Source organism: Cyprinus carpio, chromosome A21 (assembly GCF_018340385.1).
Source record: "Cyprinus carpio isolate SPL01 chromosome A21, ASM1834038v1, whole genome shotgun sequence".
NCBI classification, from domain to species: domain Eukaryota; kingdom Metazoa; phylum Chordata; class Actinopteri; order Cypriniformes; family Cyprinidae; genus Cyprinus; species Cyprinus carpio.
The window spans coordinates 88,858-112,500 of NC_056592.1; the positions used below are offsets into that span (position 1 = coordinate 88,858).

At 40.4% G+C, this 23,643-nt stretch overlaps 1 protein-coding gene across 1 annotated transcript; it reads left to right on the forward strand.

Moving 5' to 3' along the window:
* The first annotated feature begins 1,916 nt into the window (after positions 1-1,916).
* On the forward strand, positions 1,917-22,086 carry LOC109075622 (macrophage mannose receptor 1). Its single transcript, XM_042711343.1, has 50 exons — positions 1,917-2,084; positions 3,153-3,298; positions 3,381-3,493; positions 5,028-5,161; positions 5,260-5,483; positions 5,744-5,853; positions 6,011-6,129; positions 6,310-6,445; positions 6,536-6,618; positions 7,250-7,369; positions 7,479-7,580; positions 9,671-9,829; positions 10,062-10,144; positions 10,342-10,486; positions 10,752-10,793; positions 10,971-11,138; positions 11,219-11,338; positions 11,450-11,560; positions 11,648-11,680; positions 11,766-11,900; positions 11,983-12,129; positions 12,365-12,499; positions 12,602-12,756; positions 12,897-13,041; positions 13,181-13,235; positions 13,538-13,604; positions 13,701-13,834; positions 13,911-13,954; positions 14,036-14,209; positions 14,894-15,048; positions 15,121-15,234; positions 15,315-15,430; positions 15,526-15,677; positions 15,800-16,005; positions 16,935-17,109; positions 17,188-17,409; positions 17,610-17,779; positions 17,930-18,000; positions 18,112-18,212; positions 18,753-18,872; positions 18,989-19,135; positions 19,535-19,689; positions 19,804-19,903; positions 20,080-20,315; positions 20,386-20,575; positions 20,654-20,905; positions 21,009-21,179; positions 21,399-21,449; positions 21,527-21,675; positions 21,827-22,086. Exons 1-50 carry the CDS (start codon positions 2,042-2,044, stop codon positions 21,869-21,871), a joined length of 6,480 nt encoding a protein of 2,159 aa, XP_042567277.1. The 5' UTR covers positions 1,917-2,041; the 3' UTR covers positions 21,872-22,086.
* The last annotated feature ends 1,557 nt before the right edge of the window (positions 22,087-23,643 follow it).

Sequence of the window (23,643 nt, forward strand, 5' to 3'; positions counted from 1 at the left end):
CAACAATAAATATATTCATATAGCGATTTATTTAATATCTGTGCTTTATTCCGTCCACAGAAGGACAGAATGACTTTCAATGTTTGCTTCATTTCTGTACCTGCTGATTTAAAAGCAGTATATTTGAAAGATATTTCTCTCAAACAAAGTCGACCTGTCTGAAGAATGACACTTTATAGCATATTTTCCCATGTGTACATTTTAGTGTTTTGCTCAATATCTGTTTATTTATTCACTTAATTTTTTCCTTTTGTGACCTTTTTTTTTTTTTTTTTTTTTTTTTTTTTTAACCTTTGTAATGATTGAATAAAACAACAAAGAAAAGTTTCCTTTTCTGTTTTATCTGTTTTTAAAACTCAGGCCTCTGAAAGAATTGGGTTAGTAATACGTTTAATGAGATTTCCATTTGTTTGAATGTGAATAGAATAATCTGAAGTGTATATATTACAACAATCTGCCCTGAAATAGTAAACAGATTATCTAACATCAACCCATGTGTGCAGTTTAATGGATGCATTGAGTAATTTGTATTTTAGTTTTGTATTCGCTGCATTTTTATTGTTTACTGTCAATTTGGTAGCTATAAAAAAGGTTAAAGTGTAACGCAAAGTTAAAAGATTTTATTCAAACTATATTATCCTAAAATATGTGCTGTCACAAGGGTTTTGAAACGACCTCTTTGGACTTTGAAATTTTAATTTTACAAGAATTTAAAAAATGAAACGGAATGGGCAAAAAAAAAAAAATTACAGAAAGACTTCATTCTACATCTGGGTCCAGTTCTGTCATCAGCATGAACATCTGTGCATTAATTTCTGCACTTTACGTTAGGGTTAAACTAAATCTGCCTACATCAGGAAAAAAATATCTGGAACTGCCAATGCTCTCAAACTGTTCGATCTGTTGACCGATGTTTCTCCAGGTCTAGCTGAGGACGATGGGTCTGTGCTGTAGGGGTTTGGGTTTACTGTTAGATTCACACTTCATTTCTTCACTTCTCCATTTCTGTCACTGATGGAGTTTCAGTTCCTTGTCACTGTCGCCTTTGGCTTGCTTAGCTGAAGACACTTAATTTTTGGCATCATTGTGATTTGATTGCACAGACACTATTAGAGGAGAGATGAGCTGGGTGATGACATCACTGAATCTTTAATGAACTGACTTTAATTGAAAGATTGACTCCATTATTGTCTTCTTGCCTAATTGACCAACTGTTTGACACTTTAAAGCTGCTTTGACACGATCAGTGTTGTATAAAGTGTATACAAATAAAAGAGGAGAGAGACAATCTGTGTCTAGAGGGTTCTGTTTCTTTTCAAGTGCTTTAAAATACATCTTTTATATCAAAGAAATTATCTGATATTTCAACCATTTTCATATTTGCTCAGTTCTGTGATGCTCTCGTGCCAGAGGCCATCTGTTTACTGACCGGAGCAATCAAGAAATCAGGCAATGAGTCAAATCAGAGATTTTATGATAGAAGCAAATCTCAGAACATTTGAAACAGAACATTTGAAATGCATATAATTATGTGCAGACTGAAATGTTTTTGGTAAAAATGTTTTATTTAAAAATATGTCAGTCAAGCTCTTGTTAAAGGATTTTTTGTGTGTGTGTGTGTTTAAATAAAGTCACTCTTAACTGAGTGTGCCCAGTAAATTTATTAAGCTAATTAATGTTTAAAGAAAGACATGTTTAACAGCAAAGCACCTAGAATCACTCGCATGCCAATGTACTATTTTGTGACCATATTCTTCAGAACATAATGTCACATGTTTTTTTTTCTCTCCAGAAGGAATTTGATGTAAATTGAATATGTTGGACTTTAACGTGTGTCACAGCATCAGATGATCATGTATGTTTTACTGTTTAATCTTTGGACTCTGATGAGGGTAAAAAGAGCCTTCGGTGTGTGATGATGTGCAGATCTCCAGAGGACAGGCGTGTGGACAAACAGAAGGAATGACAGGAAAATAAACCCATGTTATGCTGTTTCAAGTTACAGACTAAAAACTCCTGACTAAAAACAGTACATTTTATAATGTTTTTCTTAGCCTTCACCCTCATTGGCCTCATTCATTCTGGTGAGTTCACTCATTTTCATAGTAAATTGAATAGAATTACACATTTAATAGAAGAACCACTTTGTGGAAATGGCAAAAGTTTCATTCATTTTTAATCATGATTGTTTCTTCCTAGCAATTTCATCCAGGGTCAGTTGTGTAATTCAGTACCGTTTAGATCAGTGCATTTCCAGTAGTCCATCAGAATCATAGAAACTTGCATTAATAAATCATTGCTGAAACTGTTGACAATTGTGTTTAACTATATTGCTAAACTCTATAACAAAAACAAAGAAGCATTTTATATTTGATATATAAAACATGTATTTCTATATATATTATGAATCAGTAATATATATAGCACTCTGTGAATAGGATTCAAAATATGGTTTGAAACTTGTATTTTTTTATTTATTTTTTATTTAAAATACAAGCTAAATGGAAAGATGCATTTAACCTTCTGACAATGTTTATCAAACAAAATATATTATGAGATGTTTGGCCATTTTCAAAAATGTAAAGATGTGTAAATACTTTTTTAAATTCTATGTAACATCTAGCATAAAATTTTAAATCATTTAACAAAATTAAGAAGTTAATCATTAACTAATGCTGGCAGTTTTAAAAAGTAGTGGGAAACGAACGTGCGCCATATTTGTGTTCCGTGTCTTTACTACAGTCATTTAACTTTGTAGACTTTACAATCGAGGTAAATGAATAAAATGGTGATTCTTCTACAGGGTTTGATTTGAACCATATAATTCTTTATGACACTGTTTCCAGTAAAACATTAGCAGTGCATATGACAAGCTTTACATCTCAGTCATGAGGTTTTTTTATGATGGAGAATTAAACCATTGTCTTTTGCAAGCAGAAATTTTCTCTCTATTTGTTTTTAGCAAAATAGAATAAAACACAATGTCTGTTTAATGAATTTATTACCCAAGTTCTGTCTGTACATACAATGATTCCGTAGAAAGGCTTGTAATGCTGAACACATAGTTTCTCTTATTTGTTATCTTTTCCATTTTTGACCTCATATTGTTTCTGATTAAATATGAAGACAATAAGCACACTGTTTTCTCCAAGGCTTCAGTCAGTGTGAGGAGGGCTGGCGGCCGTACGAGGAGAGATGCTACTTCTTCTCTTCTGACATGAAGTCGTGGCACGATGCTCTGGAGGATTGTGTCAGTAAAGGAAGTAATCTGATGAGCATCCAGGACATTCATGAGCGGGTGAGACACACACCACCACAGCAACGATGAGAAATAGATCACATCTACATCTAACATGCTGTTCTGTCTCTGTTCTGTTCAGTCGTGGGTCCGGACACAGATCAGCACCTCCATCTTCTGGATCGGACTGAATGACGTGGCGTCCGAGGGGAACTGGGAATGGAGTGACGGGGCTGTTTTCTATCCCTACCTCTCGTGAGTCAGAAAATCACTCTTAGTTAGAGTTACTTTACCACTGATTTCTGAATGTGTTCATTGTGCAGCTCTACATCATGCAGATGAAAAGACACTGCTTTTGAGAGTCTTTAGAGCTCTTGCAGGAACACATGGGTTATATTTTGTAGGTCCCTTTGAGAAATTATCCTTTTTGGAAAGATACAGATCTTCATTCTGATCACCAAATGATCCTTCAAATATCTCTATAAATAAATAATAATAATAACAGTTTATTTATATATCACATTTCAAGAACCCAAGGACGCTTTACATAAAGTTTATAGACAACATGAACAACAGATTTACAGTCACATAATTAAGCAAACAGAGCAGACAGAGATCATAATCCAAGATAAGTAACAAAAGCAATCACAGAACTAAAAATTGAGGCAGTCTGCTACAATTATTTAGCAAAACATATTGTAAATGAGTTTTAAGATCAGTTTTAAAGGTCTGGGGTGAAGAGACAGCATGGAGGCAGAACGTTTTTGAGCAGTTGTGTTAATATTGGATCTAGCCGACAGGAAGAGGAGTTATAGTTATTAATCAGCTGATTAATCGCAGATGTATTGGTGAGTGTAAAGTTAGAGAGTGGATAGAGTATCTGAGAGGCAGAGGGTTCTGGAGTAGCAAAGGAACAAAAAGATTGATATTGTCAATTTTGTGTATAAAAAATGTCATAATTTTCACAGAGGTCAGAAGAACTATTAAAGTGATGTGACATACAGCCAAGTATGGTGAACCATACTCAGAATTCGTGCTCTGCGTTTAACCCATCCAATGTGCACACACACACACACAGCAGTGAACACACACACACCGTGAACACACTCAAGGGCACCTCAGTCGTGGTATTGCCAGCCTGAGACTCGAACCCATAACCTTAGGGTTAGGAGTCAAACTCTCTAACCATTAGGCCACGACTTCCCCTAAGAAAAGGGAGATTTTGTGGTTTAGGGTCCTGGGTTTACACTTTGTTTTGTTAATAATAGTGGGCATGTAAGTAGAGCATGCAGTGTTAAGCGCTTTTTTATAAGACACATACCTTAACTTTCATTAATCTGAGCTCTGGGGTGAAGCAAAGGGAAGAGTGAGCTAAGGGGACAGTTCTGGTCTTTAACGGGTCAGAGTCTCCAAGACATTAGATGTGGCTTCATTATATAATGAGAGAATCTCACCAGGACAAGAAAGATTAACAGAGAGACACAAAGAGGAGGCAGCAATAGCATTAGAGAAATTTGCAGTGCTTATGTTTTACATGTTTCGGTAGGATATTTTAGATTTTACAAGGGGGAGAGAAAAATGTAATTCAATGAGTTTATGGTCAGATATGCAAACTTCGAGACCCTTGACATGAACATTGTCAATGCCAACAGAGCAGATTAAGTCAATGAGAGTGTGTGGGTAAATTACTATGCTGAGATAAATCAAAATAATCCAGTATAGTCATAAAATATAAAGTTCTTAGTAAGGAGCACACACTGAACATTGCCACCAATCTGGTGAATTGCAGGTATTGGAAGGAGGGTCAGCCAGACAACTGGGCAGATAATGAGGATTGTGGGCAGGTTCTGGGAGCCAATGATGGCAGATGGAATGATGAAACCTGCTCAGTCAGACGACAGTATATCTGTAAACGACCAAACCGTACGTATAATGTACTTATTATTAAAATATCAGCAAATATCAAATATTGACATACAAATGTATGTGTGTGTGACATATTGTCCTCTCTCTCTCTCCAGCGAACCCAGCTCCGGTCTGCGACTCTGCGAACGGCTGGCAGGCCTTCGGCTCAAACTGCTATAAGCGAAGGGCAGGCGTCCGGAAGAGCTGGGTGGCGGCTCGCAGCGACTGTGTCCGAGACGGAGGAGACCTTGTGTCCATCACATCTTCTGAAGAGGAGCAGTATGTCACAAGCCGTCTGGACGCATCTGCCTTTGACCTCTGGATTGGCTTTTCCACAATGGTGAGAATCATCCCTGTCTGTGTAAAATCAACACTGGACCACTTGATTTAATAAAAAACATGCACCTCAATGAAATCTGTTGAATCATTTGTTAAACAACAAAGACAGTACAGAGCTTGACCAATTGTTTTTCAAATTATTTTTACATTTTTTTAATCTAAAGGCAAGACCACACATTTGACCACACATGTTAAATAATCACAGCTCAAACAGTTGTATTGCCGTTGTGTTATTTGTAATCAATTTTCTTCTTTTCACAGAAATGCACAACTTTATCCTGTCAAATACAACCAAATGCCACGACTTTCTCCTGGTCTGATGCGAGTACATCCACATACACAAACTGGCCTGCAGGACAGCCTGATCTCACGTAAGACAACTGTTAAACTAGTTATAGTACCTAGTTAGTTTTGTTACAATGGTCTTCTCAAAATTATGACAAAAAAAGTGCTTTTCACTATAGTACATTGAAGCATTTAAGTGTTGACCTGCGTGATAATAACTCAAACTCTCACTGTTGAACCCAGTGACAAAGCCAACGGTGTGTGTACTGCTATGATAAAAGAATCAGGAGATGATTATGGAAAATGGAGAACACACGTCTGCCGTTATGAGCGACCTTACATGTGCAAAAAAGCTTTGAATAGTAAGATCCAAACTTCCAAACATTGTCCAAATGTCAGTCATTTATTTCGTATTTGTGCACTGATACAATATTTTGCATATGATTCTGTTGTTAATGTTATATATGCATTTAATCATTATAATTGTGCGTTTCAGTTGTTTTTTGGTTCAGTGATATGCTCTTCTCTTTCTGTCGCTCCAGCCATTTGTCCTTCTGGATGGTTGAGTTTCTCAGGAAACTGTTATTGGATGGTCAGTAACCAGAATCTCCTGACCAGCTGGTATCTGGCTCAGACCAAGTGCTCTGAAATGAATGCAAACCTAGTGACCATCAAAAAGTGAGAATGAGCACTGAAGCTTAAGGAGATTTGTTTGGATTCTAATGGGTCACATACATACTAATTTTCCATGTTTGTTTTCATCTCTAGTGAAGAGGAGCAGTTCTTCATTAACGCACAGTTGCCTGATTTTCACCAAGTAGATATTCCTGATCTGTGGATTGGCATTTCAGGTGAGTGATACAATACAACATTTTACCCTAGTAAAACTGACCCTAATCCTTATCAAAAGAAGTTCTTCGAATGTTTCTATTACAGAAAATAACTTTTAAAAGTGAGCGTCAGTTCAGCGACTCAAATAGCGGTTTACAGAGAGTGTATTTTAGTCAAACTTCTGACCCTAAAAGGCTTCAATTCACATTTATTTGTATAGCATTTTCACAATACATATTGTTTCTACATTACAGTTAAGAGTGATCTGTTATCAGAGGTTCCTGTCAAAGTAATGTTCAGTTCAAAAATTATAAAATCATGCATACGTTTATGTTACGAGTTCAGAAACATATTAAAGCAATGATTAATTTATGTGATCCTAATGATTATAATATAAGGAAAAGTTGGCATCATCTGTGGTCCTCACAGGGACTGGCGTCATCTCTTCACGCTCGTCCAATCTGGAGCAAGCATAATCTCTAGTTAGAAACAGAAGAGCAGGTGGAGGATGAATAGTGTAGCTGCTGAACATAACGTTCATAAGATGGTCTCTGATCAGAAATACAATGATGTGCATCAGTTATTTGAATGTGAACAATCCATTGCGTTCCATCACTCATCTTGGTGTTGTCTTTATGAATTATAACACAGATAAGGACCAAGATGGCACATTTAGGTGGGTGGACAAAACTGCATTAGAGTTTTCAAACTGGAGTCCAAATTTCCCTCAGAACTCAGAAAACCTGTGGGACTGTGGTCAGATTTACACCGGTGAGATTATTGATTGAGTTACTCAGCACATAGAGACACACAACGACCTAAAAGATTTCCTTGAAAAAAATTGAGCTGAATCTGTTTTTTTTTTTTTTTCTTATAATAGGAAACTATGCTGGAAAATGGGAAACCACCAACTGCTTTAAAAATCTTGGATATATTTGCAAGATGCCTGGAGGACAGAATGTGAAGCCCACAGCGGCTCCAGGTGAAGCTACAGAAAGTCCCACACTGGCATTTAATCTGAATGAATGGCTGTTAATGTTTGTTTTCAGAATGACACAAACATTCACATGACATCAGTTTTACAGAGGAGGGTTCTAATCTCTTTTTTCATCACACTAAAAAGAAAAATGGCCAACCAATAGGATTTGCACAGGATGTAATTCAATTCAATTCAAGTTTATTTGTATAGTGCTTTTTACGATACAAATCGTTGCAAAGCAACTTTACAGAAGATTAAGTTTCTACAATATTTAGTAGGATACAACCAATAGGATTTGCACAGGATTTAACAGTTACAGTGACGTGACATACAGCCAAGTATGGTGACCCATACCCGGAATTCGTGCACACAGCAGTGAACACACACACACCGTGAACACACACCCGGAGCAGTGGGCAGCCATTTCTGCTGCAGCTCCCAGGGAGCAGTTGGGGGTTCGGTGCCTTGCTCAAGGGCACCTCAGTCGTGGTATACATTCACATTCGCTGTACATTCACTCCCCCCACCTACAATTCCTGCCGGCCCGAGACTCAAACTCACAACCCTTGGATTGCAAGTCCAAATCTCTAACCATTAGGCCACGACTTCCCCCATTCAATTCCCCCATTCCTCACTTAATTCAATTCAGTTCAAGTATATTTGTATAGTGCTTTTTACGATACAAATCGTTGCAAAGCAACTTTACAGAAAATTCAGTTTCTACAATATTTAGTAGTAGCTTATCAGTGGTGACTGTCAGTTTATGTGCATGTGGCAGAAATATATGGAAAAATCAATTAAAGACGTAATCAAACAGACGATGAACACTATTAACAGCAATTATTATATGATGCAATCAAACTTATAGCAAAATGTGGTAGTTCTGTATGTTGTCTCTGGGTTAGCATCATCTGAGGTCCTCTGAGGGGTTGGCATCATCTCTTCTCAGGTGTTCTGGATCCAGACTGGAGCTTGTGTAAATCGTAGTTACCACGGGATGTGAATCCCAGCAGAAACCTGGGACCAACAGGTCTGAGAGGAAATCTGCAAATTCTTTTAGGAATTCTGTATACGGCCCTGGTGGTCTATACACAGTAGCCAGGGCAAGAGATATGATAGATTTCTTTTGCATATCATTAAGCAGTAGTATTTCGAGTGATTTAAATCTGTATCCTGTTTTCTGGGTAACATTGAGAATATCACTATATATTGTTGCAACACCCCCCCCACGACCAGTCTGACGGGGCTCATGTTTATAACAGTAGTTTGATGGAGTAGACTCATTTAGACCAATATAATCATTTGGTTTTAGCCAGGTTTCAATCAAGCAGAGTACATCAAAACTATTATCTGTGATCATTTAATTTACATAAAACAAGCTCACAAACAGCTCTCTTGCAAAGCAACAGTGAGGAAGAAGCATAAGAAGAAGCTACCACTATTATCTACTTACAGAGTGATTTTGCATTTTCATTCTTCCTGTCTGCTGTTTTTTTCCCCCGCATTGGTCTGAACCATAGACTGTATAAAAACATGGTTGTAGTGTCCGTGACATCACCCGTAGATTTCCGAAGTGCGTTTTTGAAGCCTAAAGTACTTGCAGGCAGCCGTCGCCATCTTGGCAGCGCATCACCGCACGTCACTCCTGGATAATCAAAAAAGGGCAAAAAAGGTGGGAGCTGGTTGCTGAAACCACACCCACCTAGCACACCCTGTCAGCTGCGGCAATCCACCTGTCACTCAAGTGGCCATGCCCTTAATTATGCAGAATTTTAAGGCTTAATATAATTTAAATGGATGAGTAATAAAAAATTCATCCCCTTAACAGTTGTCATGAAGGGTAAAATTAGCCATATAGGACAAAATCATTTTTTTAACCAAAAAGTCTATGGGATTGACTCCCTTTTGCAGCCAGCCTCTAGCGGCCAGTTGACGAATTACAGTTTAAGTTACTTGTTGGCCTCACGAGAGAGAGCAGGAGGTTGCTGCTTGGTCTGAACAGACAAACCGAATGTGAAAATAGTTGAACTAATATCATGGTAGAAGTGTCAGGTTTGTGTTTTTACTTTGGTACACTGAATGTTTTTCTGCAGACTCACACTGTGATGAAGGCTATCTGCTCTTCGGTGAACACTGCTATCACTTTGAGACTGAAACAGTCAAGAACTGGCAGGATGCAGAAAACTACTGTGTGGCTCAGAATGGACACCTGGTCAGCATCCACAAACAGGAGACCGTCAGCTTTCTGACAGGTGTGATAGAAGACCGGTTCTTCATCAAAGACATTTACTCCTGGATCATTTTGCTCACAAAACATTGGAAAAAATAATGTAATACAATGTTTTTGGGTTATTTGTTTCATATGGTTCTTGTTATCTAGTTACAAACACTTAGATAAGGGCTACAATGTAGGTCAAATTTATATAGAAATGCAGAAAATTCTCAAACATCCATGACGTTTCGTTTTGGCCTCTGATCTCACAGCCCACATGAGCAGATCTTCCTGGGTTGGTCTCAATGACATCAACAGAGAGGGAACGTTTGTGTGGACCGATGGAACTCAAGCAGTAAGTGATCAGTTATTAAACTTCACATGAATTAATATATTTGATCACACAAAGTGAGAAAGCTTCTGGTGATGAACAATATTTTGGATTCTCTCCCTGAAGAATGAGCAGCAGTTCTGCATCCAGTTATTTAAAGCTTTATTCTGTTCCATGTCAAGCATGTGAGGATCATTGTTTGTTCATTCTGGCCTCTGCAGGACTTCCTTCCCTGGGAGGAGAACCAGCCGGATAACTGGCAGGATAATGAAGACTGTGTTCACATTCGTGGGACTGAGCACCAGGACACAGGAAAACTCAACGACCTGCCCTGCACATCCACTTACCCCTTTATCTGCCAGAAAGGTGGGAACATTCTGAGCTTTTCCTGTTTGATCAGTCTTTTATTAAATTTGTTTGTTTACACATATTAATCACACATTGATTTCACATTCTGTATTGTATAAAACACTTTATAAATAAAGGTGACGATTTGATCAGATAATTTATTAAGTGAGTTAAACCAGTTAGTTAAACTAGTTTTTATTAACCTACTTTAAACCCATCTAATCCATTCCAGTCAATTCTTTCCATTGGTGTAATTTAGAAACACTAATGTTTTTTTTTCCAGCAAAAGGTCAAGGGCCACCGCCTCCCCCAACATCTGGTCCAGGTACAGATTTGTTATTGACTCTCTCTACAAACCAAACACTGAGGCATTCACACATTTGTGTTTGTTTCTCAGTCTTATGGTACATATCTGTCTGTGTGTATCGGACTGTAAGTGTCTGGTTGTTCTGCGTGTCTGTACCTGAGCTCTTGAACTGATTTAGTCTGCTTCTTCTGTCAGGTTGGAATGCGAAATGCGGCTCCTGGGTTGCTGACCCGTTTAATGATTACTGCTACCTGTTTATTACTCTGTCCATGAGGAAGTGGGCCGACGCTCGTGCGGATTGCGTGAATCAGGGTGGAGATCTCGTCAGCATCACTGAGCCGTTTGAACAAGGTTTCATCCAAGGTTAGGATATTTAGTTACTCTTCAGACTCTCAAGATGTTCCAGATCCACTTATGCTCACACAACTCTTGTTCATGCACAGCTCAAATCCAGTCTGTTCCCACGGGCATCTCTCTGTGGATGGGAGCGCATGACTCCATCACCGAGGGAGGCTGGACGTGGATGGACGGTTCTCCGTTCCGCTATATAAACTGGGCTTCAGGTGATGCTGTGGAAAGATTTGAGATGATAAAGCACCTTTTAAGCTTTATATTAAATTAATTAAAATTATGTTTAATGAAGGATAATCTGTGCCTCTCATTTACTGTTAAAGGAAACCCCGATGATTATTATAATGAAGACTGCCTGTCCATTTTAATCAACTCTGGAGCATGGAACGACGATGACTGTGATAACAAGAGAGGATATATCTGCAAGCGTCGCGGTACGTTCCACTGCCCCAATCATATGCTCAGAAATGATATTTAGTGAAGTATAAATGTTTAGAAAATACACCTTTTCACTTTTTCAGGGAACACACCCGAGCCTCCTCCGCCGCATGATGGTATGTTTGGTTTCTGTTTCTCGTGTGCCTTGAATCTCTTGAGGCTCTTGAGCCTCGCTGAGTCTGTTCTTGTGTTGTACTCTAGGTTTCTACACAACATACGCATGTCAGGACTCCAGCTTGGTCCTTCACTGCCCCCAGAACAGCGTCATCAACATCCAGTCAGCTTTTTACGGGCGCCGCAGTGACAAGATCTGTCCGTTCGAAGATGGAGCCTCTGGTAAATCACAGCATAGAGAGTGTAAATGAGAGCGTTTGAAGTGTTCATGCAGGATCTCTGATGGACTGAATGAACCTTGCAGGTGTGTGCACTGTTGAGGGCACGCTGGCTTTGGCCAGGAAGAACTGCGATGACAGAGAGTTCTGTTTCCTATTCGCTCGCGCTGACCCTGATCCCTGCCCCACTGTCTCTAAATACCTGGAGGTGGTCTTCAGCTGCGAGCAGAACGGTGAGGGACACTTTTATTGAGAGCTTGAATATTAATGAAATGAATGATGAAAGGCTCTGGGGAAAAAGGCTTGAATGACAAGATGTGTTTGGTAAATCATACTAGTGCTCGAGATGAAGCTCTGCCTAAAGAGAGGAGGAAGGACTTCTAATACAAAAACACACAAAATAGGTTCAGTAAATTTTGCTGTATTCAGTATGTGACACTTTCCCTGATGAGTGTGTGTTGTTTCCAGTGTGTGTGAGAGGGCTGGGTGTGGAGGACGGAAACATCACTAATTCAATGCTCTCAGCATCATCGTCTCTCAGTGGAAAAGGACCAGATAAAGCTCGACTGAAAGGGAACTCGTGCTGGATGCCCTCCACCTCTGGTCTGTCTTCTTAATATTTGAATGAACCACAAAATCACCCATAATATTGCTTCAGGTATTTGAAGAGAAAACTAAAATCCTCCCGTTCAAACTGTGTTTCAGCAAACTCTTGGATTCAGGTGAATGTGGGTCAGCTGAAGAAGATCACAGGGGTCGTCATTCAGGGCTGTCCATCTTCAGATCACTGGGTCACTAAGTTTAAGATCCAGACCAGCACAGATGGCCTCTCCTGGAAAGACTACAGCAGCGACGGAGGGGTAAACACAGACACACTACTCATAGATGTTTGGAGTTGATTTAATGAAAGAAAAACACTCAAGAGCTTGTGTGGAGCATCTGCATGTCAGAAGATCAGATACGTTCAGTTTGGAAGGTTTTGATGCTGGTTCTGTCACAGGAGTATCCAGGTTCTGTGGACAGGACGACTCCAGAGACGCGTTTGCTGGGGACGCCGATCTCAGCACAGTACGTTCGTGTTCTTCCGCTGGAGTGGAACGGTCAAGCAGGGCTGCGACTGGACATTTTGGGCTGCTTACCAGACTGTGAGCTCAACTGAAGCTTGATTCAGAAGATGATTCATCTTTGAAACTGAAATAGAACTATAATTTATCCCAGTCTGTTCTCAGTGTTAATTAAGCCAATCTCTTTCATCTTTTTTTTTTTTTTTTCTTTTTTTCTCAGATGCTGTGACTTGCAGTGCAAAACCCAACCTGGACCACTCCGTAGACAGAATGACGTAATTGAGCCTTTGAATATCTAAAACCATGGTTAAGTCTTAATGTACAGTCAGTGGCAGTGGTTTGTCATCCAGTGCTGAACACCTTGAATCTGTCCATTATTTAACACATTGATTCAAATAATCAGAGCAATAAACCTAGACGTACAGAAGGTGCTGTGGATTAACAACTACTGGTCTAAATGTTCTGACTGGAAATCTTGCAGTTGTGCCATATATATGTTACGCATGTTATGAAAACAATTTTTGGGGGTTTACGTCACATTTAAAAACATTTTGCTTTGGGTTCTTGTTTGTTTCAGGGTTCACTGTCCTGCAGGTTGTGCCAGGGCGGCGTACTCTGTGTACGGGACAGACATGTATCGCGGGGTATGAGTATTATGAATTATAACCCAACCGTTTAATCTAGTATGAGCGTCAACCATGCATTTTTTCCTTTTGATTCATGACTGTCATTTGTTTCAGGATTCTAATATCTGTGCAGCTGCGATTCACGCTGGAGTGGTTCTCAATGACATTGGAGGAGACTGCACTCTTCTCAAAGCTGACGGTCAGAACTTTTACAGTGGATCCACCAGAAACGGCATCGTGTCCAGACAGTAAGCCTCTAGACTTTGACATATCTGCTTGTTAGAGAGTCAGCTTTAGAGTGAAATACGCTGTGATGTGTCACAGGTTTGATGGGCTCTACTCTGTGTCATACCACTTTACTGACGGAGGTGGGACACAATTTTCTTACTAGTCACAAAATCATTACTTTATTGCAAAAACTGCTTGGTCTGAATGGCATGTCTCTTCAGAGCTGAGGTGTTCTGGTCCAGACTGGTATGAGTTTGGCGAGTTCTGCTATAAGCCATTTGAGGAGAAGAAGACATGGCACAGCGCAAGAACTTCCTGCAGGCAGCTGGGAGCCGATCTGGTGTCGATCCTGTCCATGACAGAGCAGAGCTGGCTGGAGAGTTACCTGTACCAGGGTATGTGTGTGCAATTACTAGCTCGTCTAGGTGCAAATAAACACAAATCATGAATGAAATCTCAGTTATATCCTTTTCATCTGCTTCCTTTCCCATGTGCTAATGTCACATGGCTTTTATCATATTTGTGCAGCATATTTGAGATGAAATAAGAGGGAAGGTTTTAAACATAGACTGTATAAACACATGGACGTAGTGTCTGTGATGTCACCCGTAGGTTTCTGAGGAGTATTTTTGAAGCCCAAAGTGGGCGGAGCCGGCCATCTAAATGTCTAAATCTAAATTTAAATGTATGAGTTATAAACATCCCAACCCACCCACCCACCCACAGATGTCATGAAGGGCAAAATTTGATTTATAGACCAAACCCACTTCTTATACCAGGCTGTAAACATATTTTTTCTGCTGTAAAATTGGCCATTTTAACATGGGGGTCTATGGGTTTGACTTGCTTTTGGAGCCAGTCTCTACAGGCAAGTCATTGAATTGCAGTTTAAGTCACTTCCGTGTTGGTTTCAAGAGAGAGACTTGAAGGTTGCCACTTGATTTTAACAAAATACACAAAAGGTTACAGGAGATGTTTGTATGTACATAACCAACTATATGTGTATGTGCAAAGACTCCACACACATGATGGTTATATGCTCTCTTCTCACAACATTTACTCTTGATCCCATCAAACAGCCACCAGCGACGTGTGGATCGGTCTGAATGATCTGGGCTTCTCGGGTTTGTTCTCGTGGTCGGATCATCATGAGGTCACGTTCACATACTGGGCTCCTGGAGAACCCAACAACCACTTGGGCTTCAGTGAGGACTGTGTGGAGATGTTCCATCAGGTACTGCATTTACTGACAGACACAAAACTAAACACAGGATCACGAATGTCATCGTAATGCTTTGTGTCTTAGACGGGCCGATGGAACGATGTCACCTGCACAGAGCTAAACACCTACATCTGTAAGATGCCCAAAGGTCACTATCCTCTGCCCTCCGTGCAGCCCACCATCTATGGCTGTCCTCAGGTCTGTCATGTGCTCTCGTGGATGCCCATCAGTGACCCTGACTCCCTCATGCTAAACACATGTGTGTGTCTGTTCTGCAGGGCTGGGATGTTTTTGAGTACTCTTGCTATTGGTTTGAAGAAGCTGCTAGAAGTCGTGAGGAAGCCAAAGCATTCTGTGAGAGTCGGAGCAGCACTCTGCTGCATATCATGGACTTGTGAGTGTCTAAACCTCTTGTGTTCCTGTTTATAGTCAGAAATTGCTTCTGTGCTCGTGTAGCTCCAGTCACTCAGCTGCTGTTTCCCTCTGCAGGTATGAACAGGCTCACTTCACAGCTCTGATGAGCCGGTACTCCGGCGACTGGTGGATCGGGCTGCGGGCGAGAGGAGGGGTGGCGGGTGTTGACTATTACTGGGACAACGACGCTTTAATAACTTATACCAACTGGGGCCGCAACGAGCCAAGTAATTCAACTGTTTACACTGCAAATCCTTCTGTCCTAGACATTACACCTGAGTGCCGTTTAGAACTGCTGGACAAATGACATCATCGTTCATGAACCAAATAGATTTCACTGTATCTCTAGATAACCTCGCTGGATCCTGTGTCACGATGTCGACCAGCCCGCTGGCAGGATTCTGGAATAACAAACAGTGTGAAGAATCATTCCCATTTGTGTGTGAAGCTCCTCGTAATGGCATCTCTCCACCGACACGAGCTCCGACACTGCCTCCGGTGACCGGGTGCGAGAGCGGCTGGGGCGGACAGCCTCACTTCAGAAACTGCTACAGGGTGATCTAAGCTATGCCTTCTTCTGACTACGCTTACATGCACACCACAAAGTTCGTTTTTGTTAGGAAGTGGCATTCACGTGTACATGCACCTGCACATACATGCGTTGCCATCAGTAAGCAGCTTTAGTTTGGTTTTCACATGCATATGCTTCAAAAAGCTGAAGGATGCTGCTTACACCTGCATTGTCTATCACAGAAAAACTCTTGAATAGCAGAGGCAATTCATCTGAATTGAACAACAGAAAAGACTTTCTGTCCATATCAGCAAAGAAGAACAACCGTCCAGTGAAAAATGGGAAGAATCATGTCTTCTAGCTCAAACCAACACCATGAATACTATGTGTAATTGTAACAACAGGAATGGCTGACATAAGCCCTGTCAAAATACACAGTTTAAACCCCAGTATTGCTCTTCTTTAAATAACTATACAATGAAAAGACCAAATTGATACACTTTTTCATTGTATGTGGGAGTGTGGAGAGTAAGGGTTAGGGAAGTTGTAACATTACCAGTAAATTAATGTTATGATGCTGTGTGTGTGAACGCAGAATGAAGATTACTGTTATGTGCTCAGAACACGCTGACACTCAGACTACCGACTGATTATGAAATCAGATTGCAGCACACACATAAGGAGAATCTTAGCAGATTTTCTTCCCTGAAATTCTAAACATGCACACACTACAAGATTTGAAAATTTTGGTTCATCAGACAGTACAATATTTTAAGATTATCATGCCAGATGGAGTGACTCACATGATCTGACCTTCCATTCCATTAACATTTACATTATGTTTCAAAGTGTTGCTGCCTGCAAAAGCCCAGGTTAAGCCATTTTCATGAGTACATGTAAGTGTGGTGATTATTAAAATACATGTTCTGTGTTTTTAATTGTCTTCTTGTTGCTGTATTTATGCTTTTCACAGCTATTCACAGTGGACTTTGCCCAGAAGAAGAGCTGGCAGGCGGCTAGAGAAGACTGTCTCGCCCGTGGCGCCGATCTGCTCAGCATCCACAGTCCCGAAGAGGACATTTTCTTGTCCAGCTTCTCGAAGGGAAAGACCAAGTGGATCGGACTGAGTGTCAACCCAGTGGAGGGAGGTTTGTTTGCTTGCTGGTGCTTCACTTGTGAGAATCATTTATAGTTGGAGCCGAACCGTTTCTAACCTCTCTTCTCTGGTTACCACTGGAGCGACGGGACGCCGGTCAGCCACACGAACTGGGGCCACGGTGAACCCAATAATCACAATGGCCGAGAAAACTGTGTGGAGATGGTGACCACTGAAAATGGGACGTCCTGGTGGAACGACCTGAACTGTGATGCCCACCAGGACTGGATTTGCATGATTGCTAAAGGAAAGAAACCCATTATACCGCCGGAGCCTCCGTCCCCTGCACCAGGTGCCAGTGCAATCAGTTATTACCAGTGAAATAACCTTTCTGAGATGCTGAGAAATGTAGGGAATTTAACGCTATCCATTTCTTAAATCTGAAGCAAATAGCAAAATAACACAGAGAAAACAATTTGTGCATGTGGGGTCAGAATTAGTTAATTTATTGGAGGTGCTTGTTTATTAATGTTTTTTATTTTATTTCTTCAGCTCCTGAGTGTGGATCGAACCCTGGCTGGAGGAAGAACAACGGAATCTGTTATTACTATAATGACACAGATATCGTGGACTTTCACATGGCCCTTGTGAGGTGTTACGAAGAGAAAGCTCAGCTGGTGTCCATCGCCGATGAAGCCGAGCAGTCTTTCGTGGTCAGCCTGGTACGAAAGCTCCCTCCAGGCTTTTCAGTGATATTTAGCAGTGACTTGAATTCTTCACAAATCACATGAATCCTCATAAGACTGCACATTAAAGATGAATGAAACTGTGTGGTCTGTGAAAGCACTGGTCTGATTATGTGATGTTTTCAGGTGGGCACCGGTCAGGCGGCTGCGGCCTGGATTGGAATGAGAATGTTTGGGGTTGCGGGAGGAGAGTATTTGTAAGCCTTAAAATATTTGAATATTAGTATTGTTTGTTTCCACGTTTATGTCTTTAACGTGTTCTCTGGCATGACAGTCAGTCCTATAGAGAGAGCTGTTTCTGTGTTCAGGTGGGTCGATCTGTCTCCGGTGACGTATGTGCACTGGGGTCCCGGAGAACCCAACGATGCAAACGGAGAAGAACAGTGTGTGCAGATGGACAGACATCCAGGTGCACTAATGCTGTTTTACACTAGATCCGGATCCTTCATATTAATGTCCATTTTATTGTACTTCATATTAACATACCATATGAATACTGAACTTACTAAATGTTTAACTTAAATTCTTTTTGTTTTGTTTTTTTAACAACTGTGCTTTACACTACCGTCCTAACTATCAAACCCTAACAATACAATCTATTCTTGTTATAAAATAACACTGCCATTTATTATATTTCTTTTAATGAATGCTTCTTCAAAACATTACACTATATCAATATAAAATGCACAATAAATAAGAATTCTAAACTCATTCAGAAACCAGTACAACAAATAGTTGACAATCCAAATGCAGTGTATCAGTCAGTGCTTAAAAAAATACACAAGTCAGATATATAGTCCATTTAATGTGCAGAACAGACTTCACATTCTGTGTTCTTTGTACATTTATCAACTGTAGCTGTATTTATTTATTTATTGTATACTAACATGATGCTTTTAGGATTCAGAGAGGAAAGTTGTATAAATTGGAATGTTTTGTTTTTCAATAGGTTCATGGAATGATGCAAACTGTGGACGTGCCAGTGCTGGTTACGTGTGTAAGAAATATCCAGGAAATGACCACACGCCGCCTCCTCCAACGGCATCATGGGAGGGAAACTGCCCCGAGGGTATGGCTGACACAAAGCAACATGCATGAATCAGTCAGTGATCAGTCAGGCTAATCTGGCAAAGGGTTAGTGATTTTATTTTTCCTAAAGAAACATTGTAATTTTGATTGTCCCAGGTTGGATGAAATTCCGCAACAAATGCTACATATTCAAAGGAAACCACTATCATCAGTCTGAAATCAAGGCGAACTGGACTTACGCAAAAGAATGGTGCCGAAAGGAGAAAGGAGATCTGGCCGTCATCGATGATCAGAATGAAAACGGTACTTCGTAAGATGTTATAACAGCAGTCCCCTCCTTTGTTAATAGAGTTGTCAATCAAGTTGAAGTGCAGTGTTTGCAAGTGAGCCCCAAGTTAAAATTTCTCTTTTTATTATGATGGCTTGGTAAACATATGGTTGTTATATCTTGTCTTCTTTCTTTGAACTTTCTTTCTTTTCTTTTTTTAAACTCCATTCAAACTTTATGTAAGATCATTTTACTTTTAGGTGGGCTTTCTGTTTGTTTGTTTTTTTACATCTATTTAATGATCTTTATCCAGCAACAGTGACACGTCAGATCCAAAGTCTAACCCATAATCCTTCAGCACCTTGCAAACACTGTGCTTCAGGAAACACTAGTTCATGTTGTCTCAGTGGGTGAAATTTTGACTCTCTCCCCAGATTTTGTGGCTAGTTATCTCAGGGATCTGGTTGTGCCCGTTTGGATCGGTTTATCTGATAGGCTGCATGAAGGGAAGTTTGCGTGGAGTGACGGAGTCAGTCCAGTCTTATACACAAACTGGGCCGATAAAGAGCCTAACAATGCTGATGGCCAGGTGACAAATTACTGTTATGTTGTACTTGTATATTTATGGTATTTTTTTAAACATATAGCTAGCTGATGGCACCTGCAGAGGAGCTGATGCTGATCTCTGATTTCTTTCTCTCAGGAGCATTGTACTTCAATCTCCCATAATCACCTGGTCACTGGCCGCTGGAACGATGAGAACTGTGACCACCAGCGAGGATGGGTGTGCTCTATGAAGAAATGTACTAATATCTTCAGTTGTGTCTTCATTTTAAGTGTAGTTATATAAACGCTGCTTATGTCATGGCCTCAAGTTCTCAGCCTGAATTGACTTTTAATTAGATAACCCTTAACTCTAAGATGACTTTAGGTTTAAGACAACACTAACCCTTTATGATTCTCTGGGCGTTTTCTGCAGCGAGCAGCATTCCGGTCCCGCCACCCACCAGCACCCCGTGTTCGTCCGGATACATCACCTGGTACAGCAGCTGCTATAAGCTGGTGTCTGAGCCCAAAACCTGGGAAGAAGCTCAGCAGGCCTGTGTGAAGGAGGGAGGGAACCTGGCCAGTGTGGACATGAGCTACGACCAGGCCTTCATCTCCGCAGATGTGCAGCAGGGCAAGACGGATGCCTGGATCGGACTCCGCCGACTGGTACTTCCTCACAGTTTAATGAGCATAACCAACGTTAAACAGAACTCAAGCTGTTGCTCTTCTCCTGCAGGCTGGCAGCGATTCGTACAAATGGTCCGACGGCTGGCCGGTGTTCTTCACACACTGGGGCCCGGGGGAACCGACCAATCATGAGGGAGAAGGGTGTGTCAGCATGCATGCTCCCTCACACTTCATCCAGGGCACCTGGAACGACACGGCCTGCGCTGCCGCCAAGCCCTACATCTGCAAAATCACTAAAGGTAAAGCTGACAAACGGCACGGACGCACAACAAGTGTTTTGTAGCAGTTACAAATGCCTGTTTCCAATCTATATGCAGAAAAGCCTCCGTCGACGCCAGCTCCTGGAGACGGGAAGTGTTCGCTGGGCTGGTGGTCATACGGACGTTACTGCTACTATGCATATAACGGAAAAGTGGGTTACTCGTGGCCAGAGGCGAGACACATCTGCCAAGAGGTGAACGGAGGTGAATTAGCCTCGATTCACAGTCGAGCCGAGGTGGAGTTCATCAGGAACATCAACTACACCAAGTACCACAATGTCTGGATAGGCCTCACCAGAGACCGCTCATGTACGCAGCTGATCCCTCTGTCCATCCTCCATCGCCTGCAGGCCTTTCGTGTGATTTCAGATTAGATTTGCTGATCATGTGCTGATTGTGATTGTGATTGTAGATGGCTGGGGCTGGACGGATCTGACATCTCTGGGCTTCACAAACTGGGCTCCTGGAGAACCCAATGAAGCGTTTCACGATGGTGATGTGGGGAAAGAGAACTGCGTGGAGATGTATCACGACGGCACGTGGAACGACAACAACTGTGTGCAGAAGAGAGGCTTCGTGTGTTGATAGTGTGTGTGTGTAAAGGCAGTGTGTGTTCGTTTAGTTCGTTCACTCTCATTCAGTCATACAGTCTGTACTATTTTGTTTGATCATGTTTTGTTTTTGAACAGCGGGGACCACTTTAGAGACACACAGCTCATAGCTCTAACTCACAACACTCACAGTTCAGAGCGATTCCATGCTGTCTGAACCTGCTTCTAATAGCATCTGCTCTTGTTTTCAGATTACGTGACCGATGAAAATGGGATCGTCATCCCAACTGACCCGTCACCGAGTGAGTTTATAAACTGATTTTATTGACACACTAGTGTTCGTGTGTTGTTGTGACTGAAGCTGTTGTCTGTGACACAGCGGACGAAGGTCTGATCGCCGGGGCTGTTATTGGAGCGATCGCAGGTGCCGCGCTGATCCTGGCCCTGATGTACTACATCTTTAGTGTGAAGGGCGTAAAACCAGGAGATATCAGCTTCTTCAAACACGAAACCAAGAATATTGATGTGGTAAGTTTTGTGATCGTCTCATTTTTCTCCAATGTGACCCACCATGTGAGTTTAACCTGAATAAGAGAAAACTGCTTAATGTGTGTTTAATGCCAGCAAAGAGTATAGACATTTTTCTGCACTGAAACTTTTTTTTACAATCTGTTAACAGCCTGCGTTCTCCAATCCGAACTTCGCTGGAGAATCTGACACATGAACTGTGTGAGATTCATGTTTCTGTACAGGAACTAAAGCACTGAAATATCTTCAATCAGCACTGAAACTTAATCATACACGCATCATCCTACAATTTTTTTGTAAAACTTTTTTAATATTAATAAATATGCACAAATGCATTGTTGTGGTAATGTTTATTGTCTGTACAGTTGTTTCTTGAAATGAATTTAAAATAAAGATATTTACTAAACAGCATTAGAAATTTTTCATAGCTTTGTGTGTGTATGTGTGTGTGTGTGTGTGTGTTTAAGCGTGTCTTCTGTTTGGCAGCTGGTGGAAGCAGGGCTAAAACACCCAAACAACTGCATCTTTAGAAACTAAAACACAGACGCAATCAAACGTCATAAGACTCTGAACATATGCTCACGTAGCTACCCAACATCAGTTAAAAAAGATTTGAAATGTAGGAGCCAGTAATAACAGTAAATTAAATAGAATGATAAACATGGCAATCAATAAAACTTTACAACAGACACATCTCACGCTCAAAAATGATCTCTCACAATGATCTTGTTTAATGAAAAACGGCCATCAGGAAGCGCTACAAAGCACAGAGCAATGAAACATATTTTTTAAAGATCCTTCATCCCACTGTCAGTTGATTTATTTATTTTATTATTATTATTATTATTTTTGTGATCAAATTTTTATTTATTTTTAAACATACAATAACAACAGACATCCTCTATATAATCCAGTACTTTAGAAAAAGAACACTGCCAAACAGTACCGCCGCTCCCTATACGCAGAGTACGCAGTTTGCGTAGGGCACTAACTTCCATGGAGGCACCATCCCAGTTGCCCAAAAAAACAAAAACCAGCACCTTACCCACAAACGCTCGCACCTCATGTGTGCTGCTGAATGCTGATGCTTGATGGATGGACATCTATGCCCGTGAAAAAGACATCAGCAATCCGGCGCAGAGAAAAGAAAACAGAAGTAAAAATACTATCATAAAGTTGCCTTGACTTTGGACGTTTGATATTCACAAATTTAGGGACCATCTCTAAAGTTACATGCGATATTGGTATACACTTTTCTAACGTCAATAGCATTTGAGGAGAATGACTTACAGTCATAAAAACAATTGTAATTGTTCATCTAGGTGTCAACTACAATGCACACCTTATACATTTTTGATATGTAAATAAATAGAAAATCTTTTAGGTAAAAACGAGGCCTCTGTATCACTTTCAGGCACATTCCTGTGAAATTTTTGGCTGTTGACGTTAATAACGAGTTTTTAATGTCGGATATAATTTCACCATCACCAACGCATCTAATATTCTCTCTGACTTTCCAGGTTCTCTTACGAAAATTATCCATGGTTTTAACAAGAATAACACCAAAAGAATCATCGTTCTTGTAGCCATGGTAGCTGCAAATTAACCATGGTTTTGTTACTTTAAATAATAATTTACAAAGAAGTATTAATATCATTATTTTTTTTATGGTTATAAAAACAGACCTAAACCATCAATAGCCTTTAAAATGACTTAAAATGCATTATATAAAAAAGAATGAGACAATAATGATTGGTTAATAACACTGTTAAAATACATAATGTAGGCTAATACAAAATAAACAATTTATGTACATAACATGTGATTAAAAATGCCTGCAAAGGGAGCCAAAGGCCATGTAACTGCTGCTGCTACACTTACAGGACGATCAAATCCAAACATTTAATTCAAATATTCACTTAATCTTTCATTTTTGGCCACCTTTTTGCTATAGATGACACAGCCTTT

Excerpts from the sequence above, each read along its gene's own strand:
- LOC109075622 (XM_042711343.1), top strand. The coding sequence starts at position 2,042 with ATGTTTTTCTTAGCCTTCACCCTCATTGGCCTCATTCATTCTG. Across the intron at positions 18,873-18,988 it reads GGAGGGAAACTGCCCCGAGG|GTTGGATGAAATTCCGCAAC; the intron begins GTATGGCTGACA and ends TGATTGTCCCAG. Across the intron at positions 19,690-19,803 it reads CTAACAATGCTGATGGCCAG|GAGCATTGTACTTCAATCTC; the intron begins GTGACAAATTAC and ends TCTTTCTCTCAG.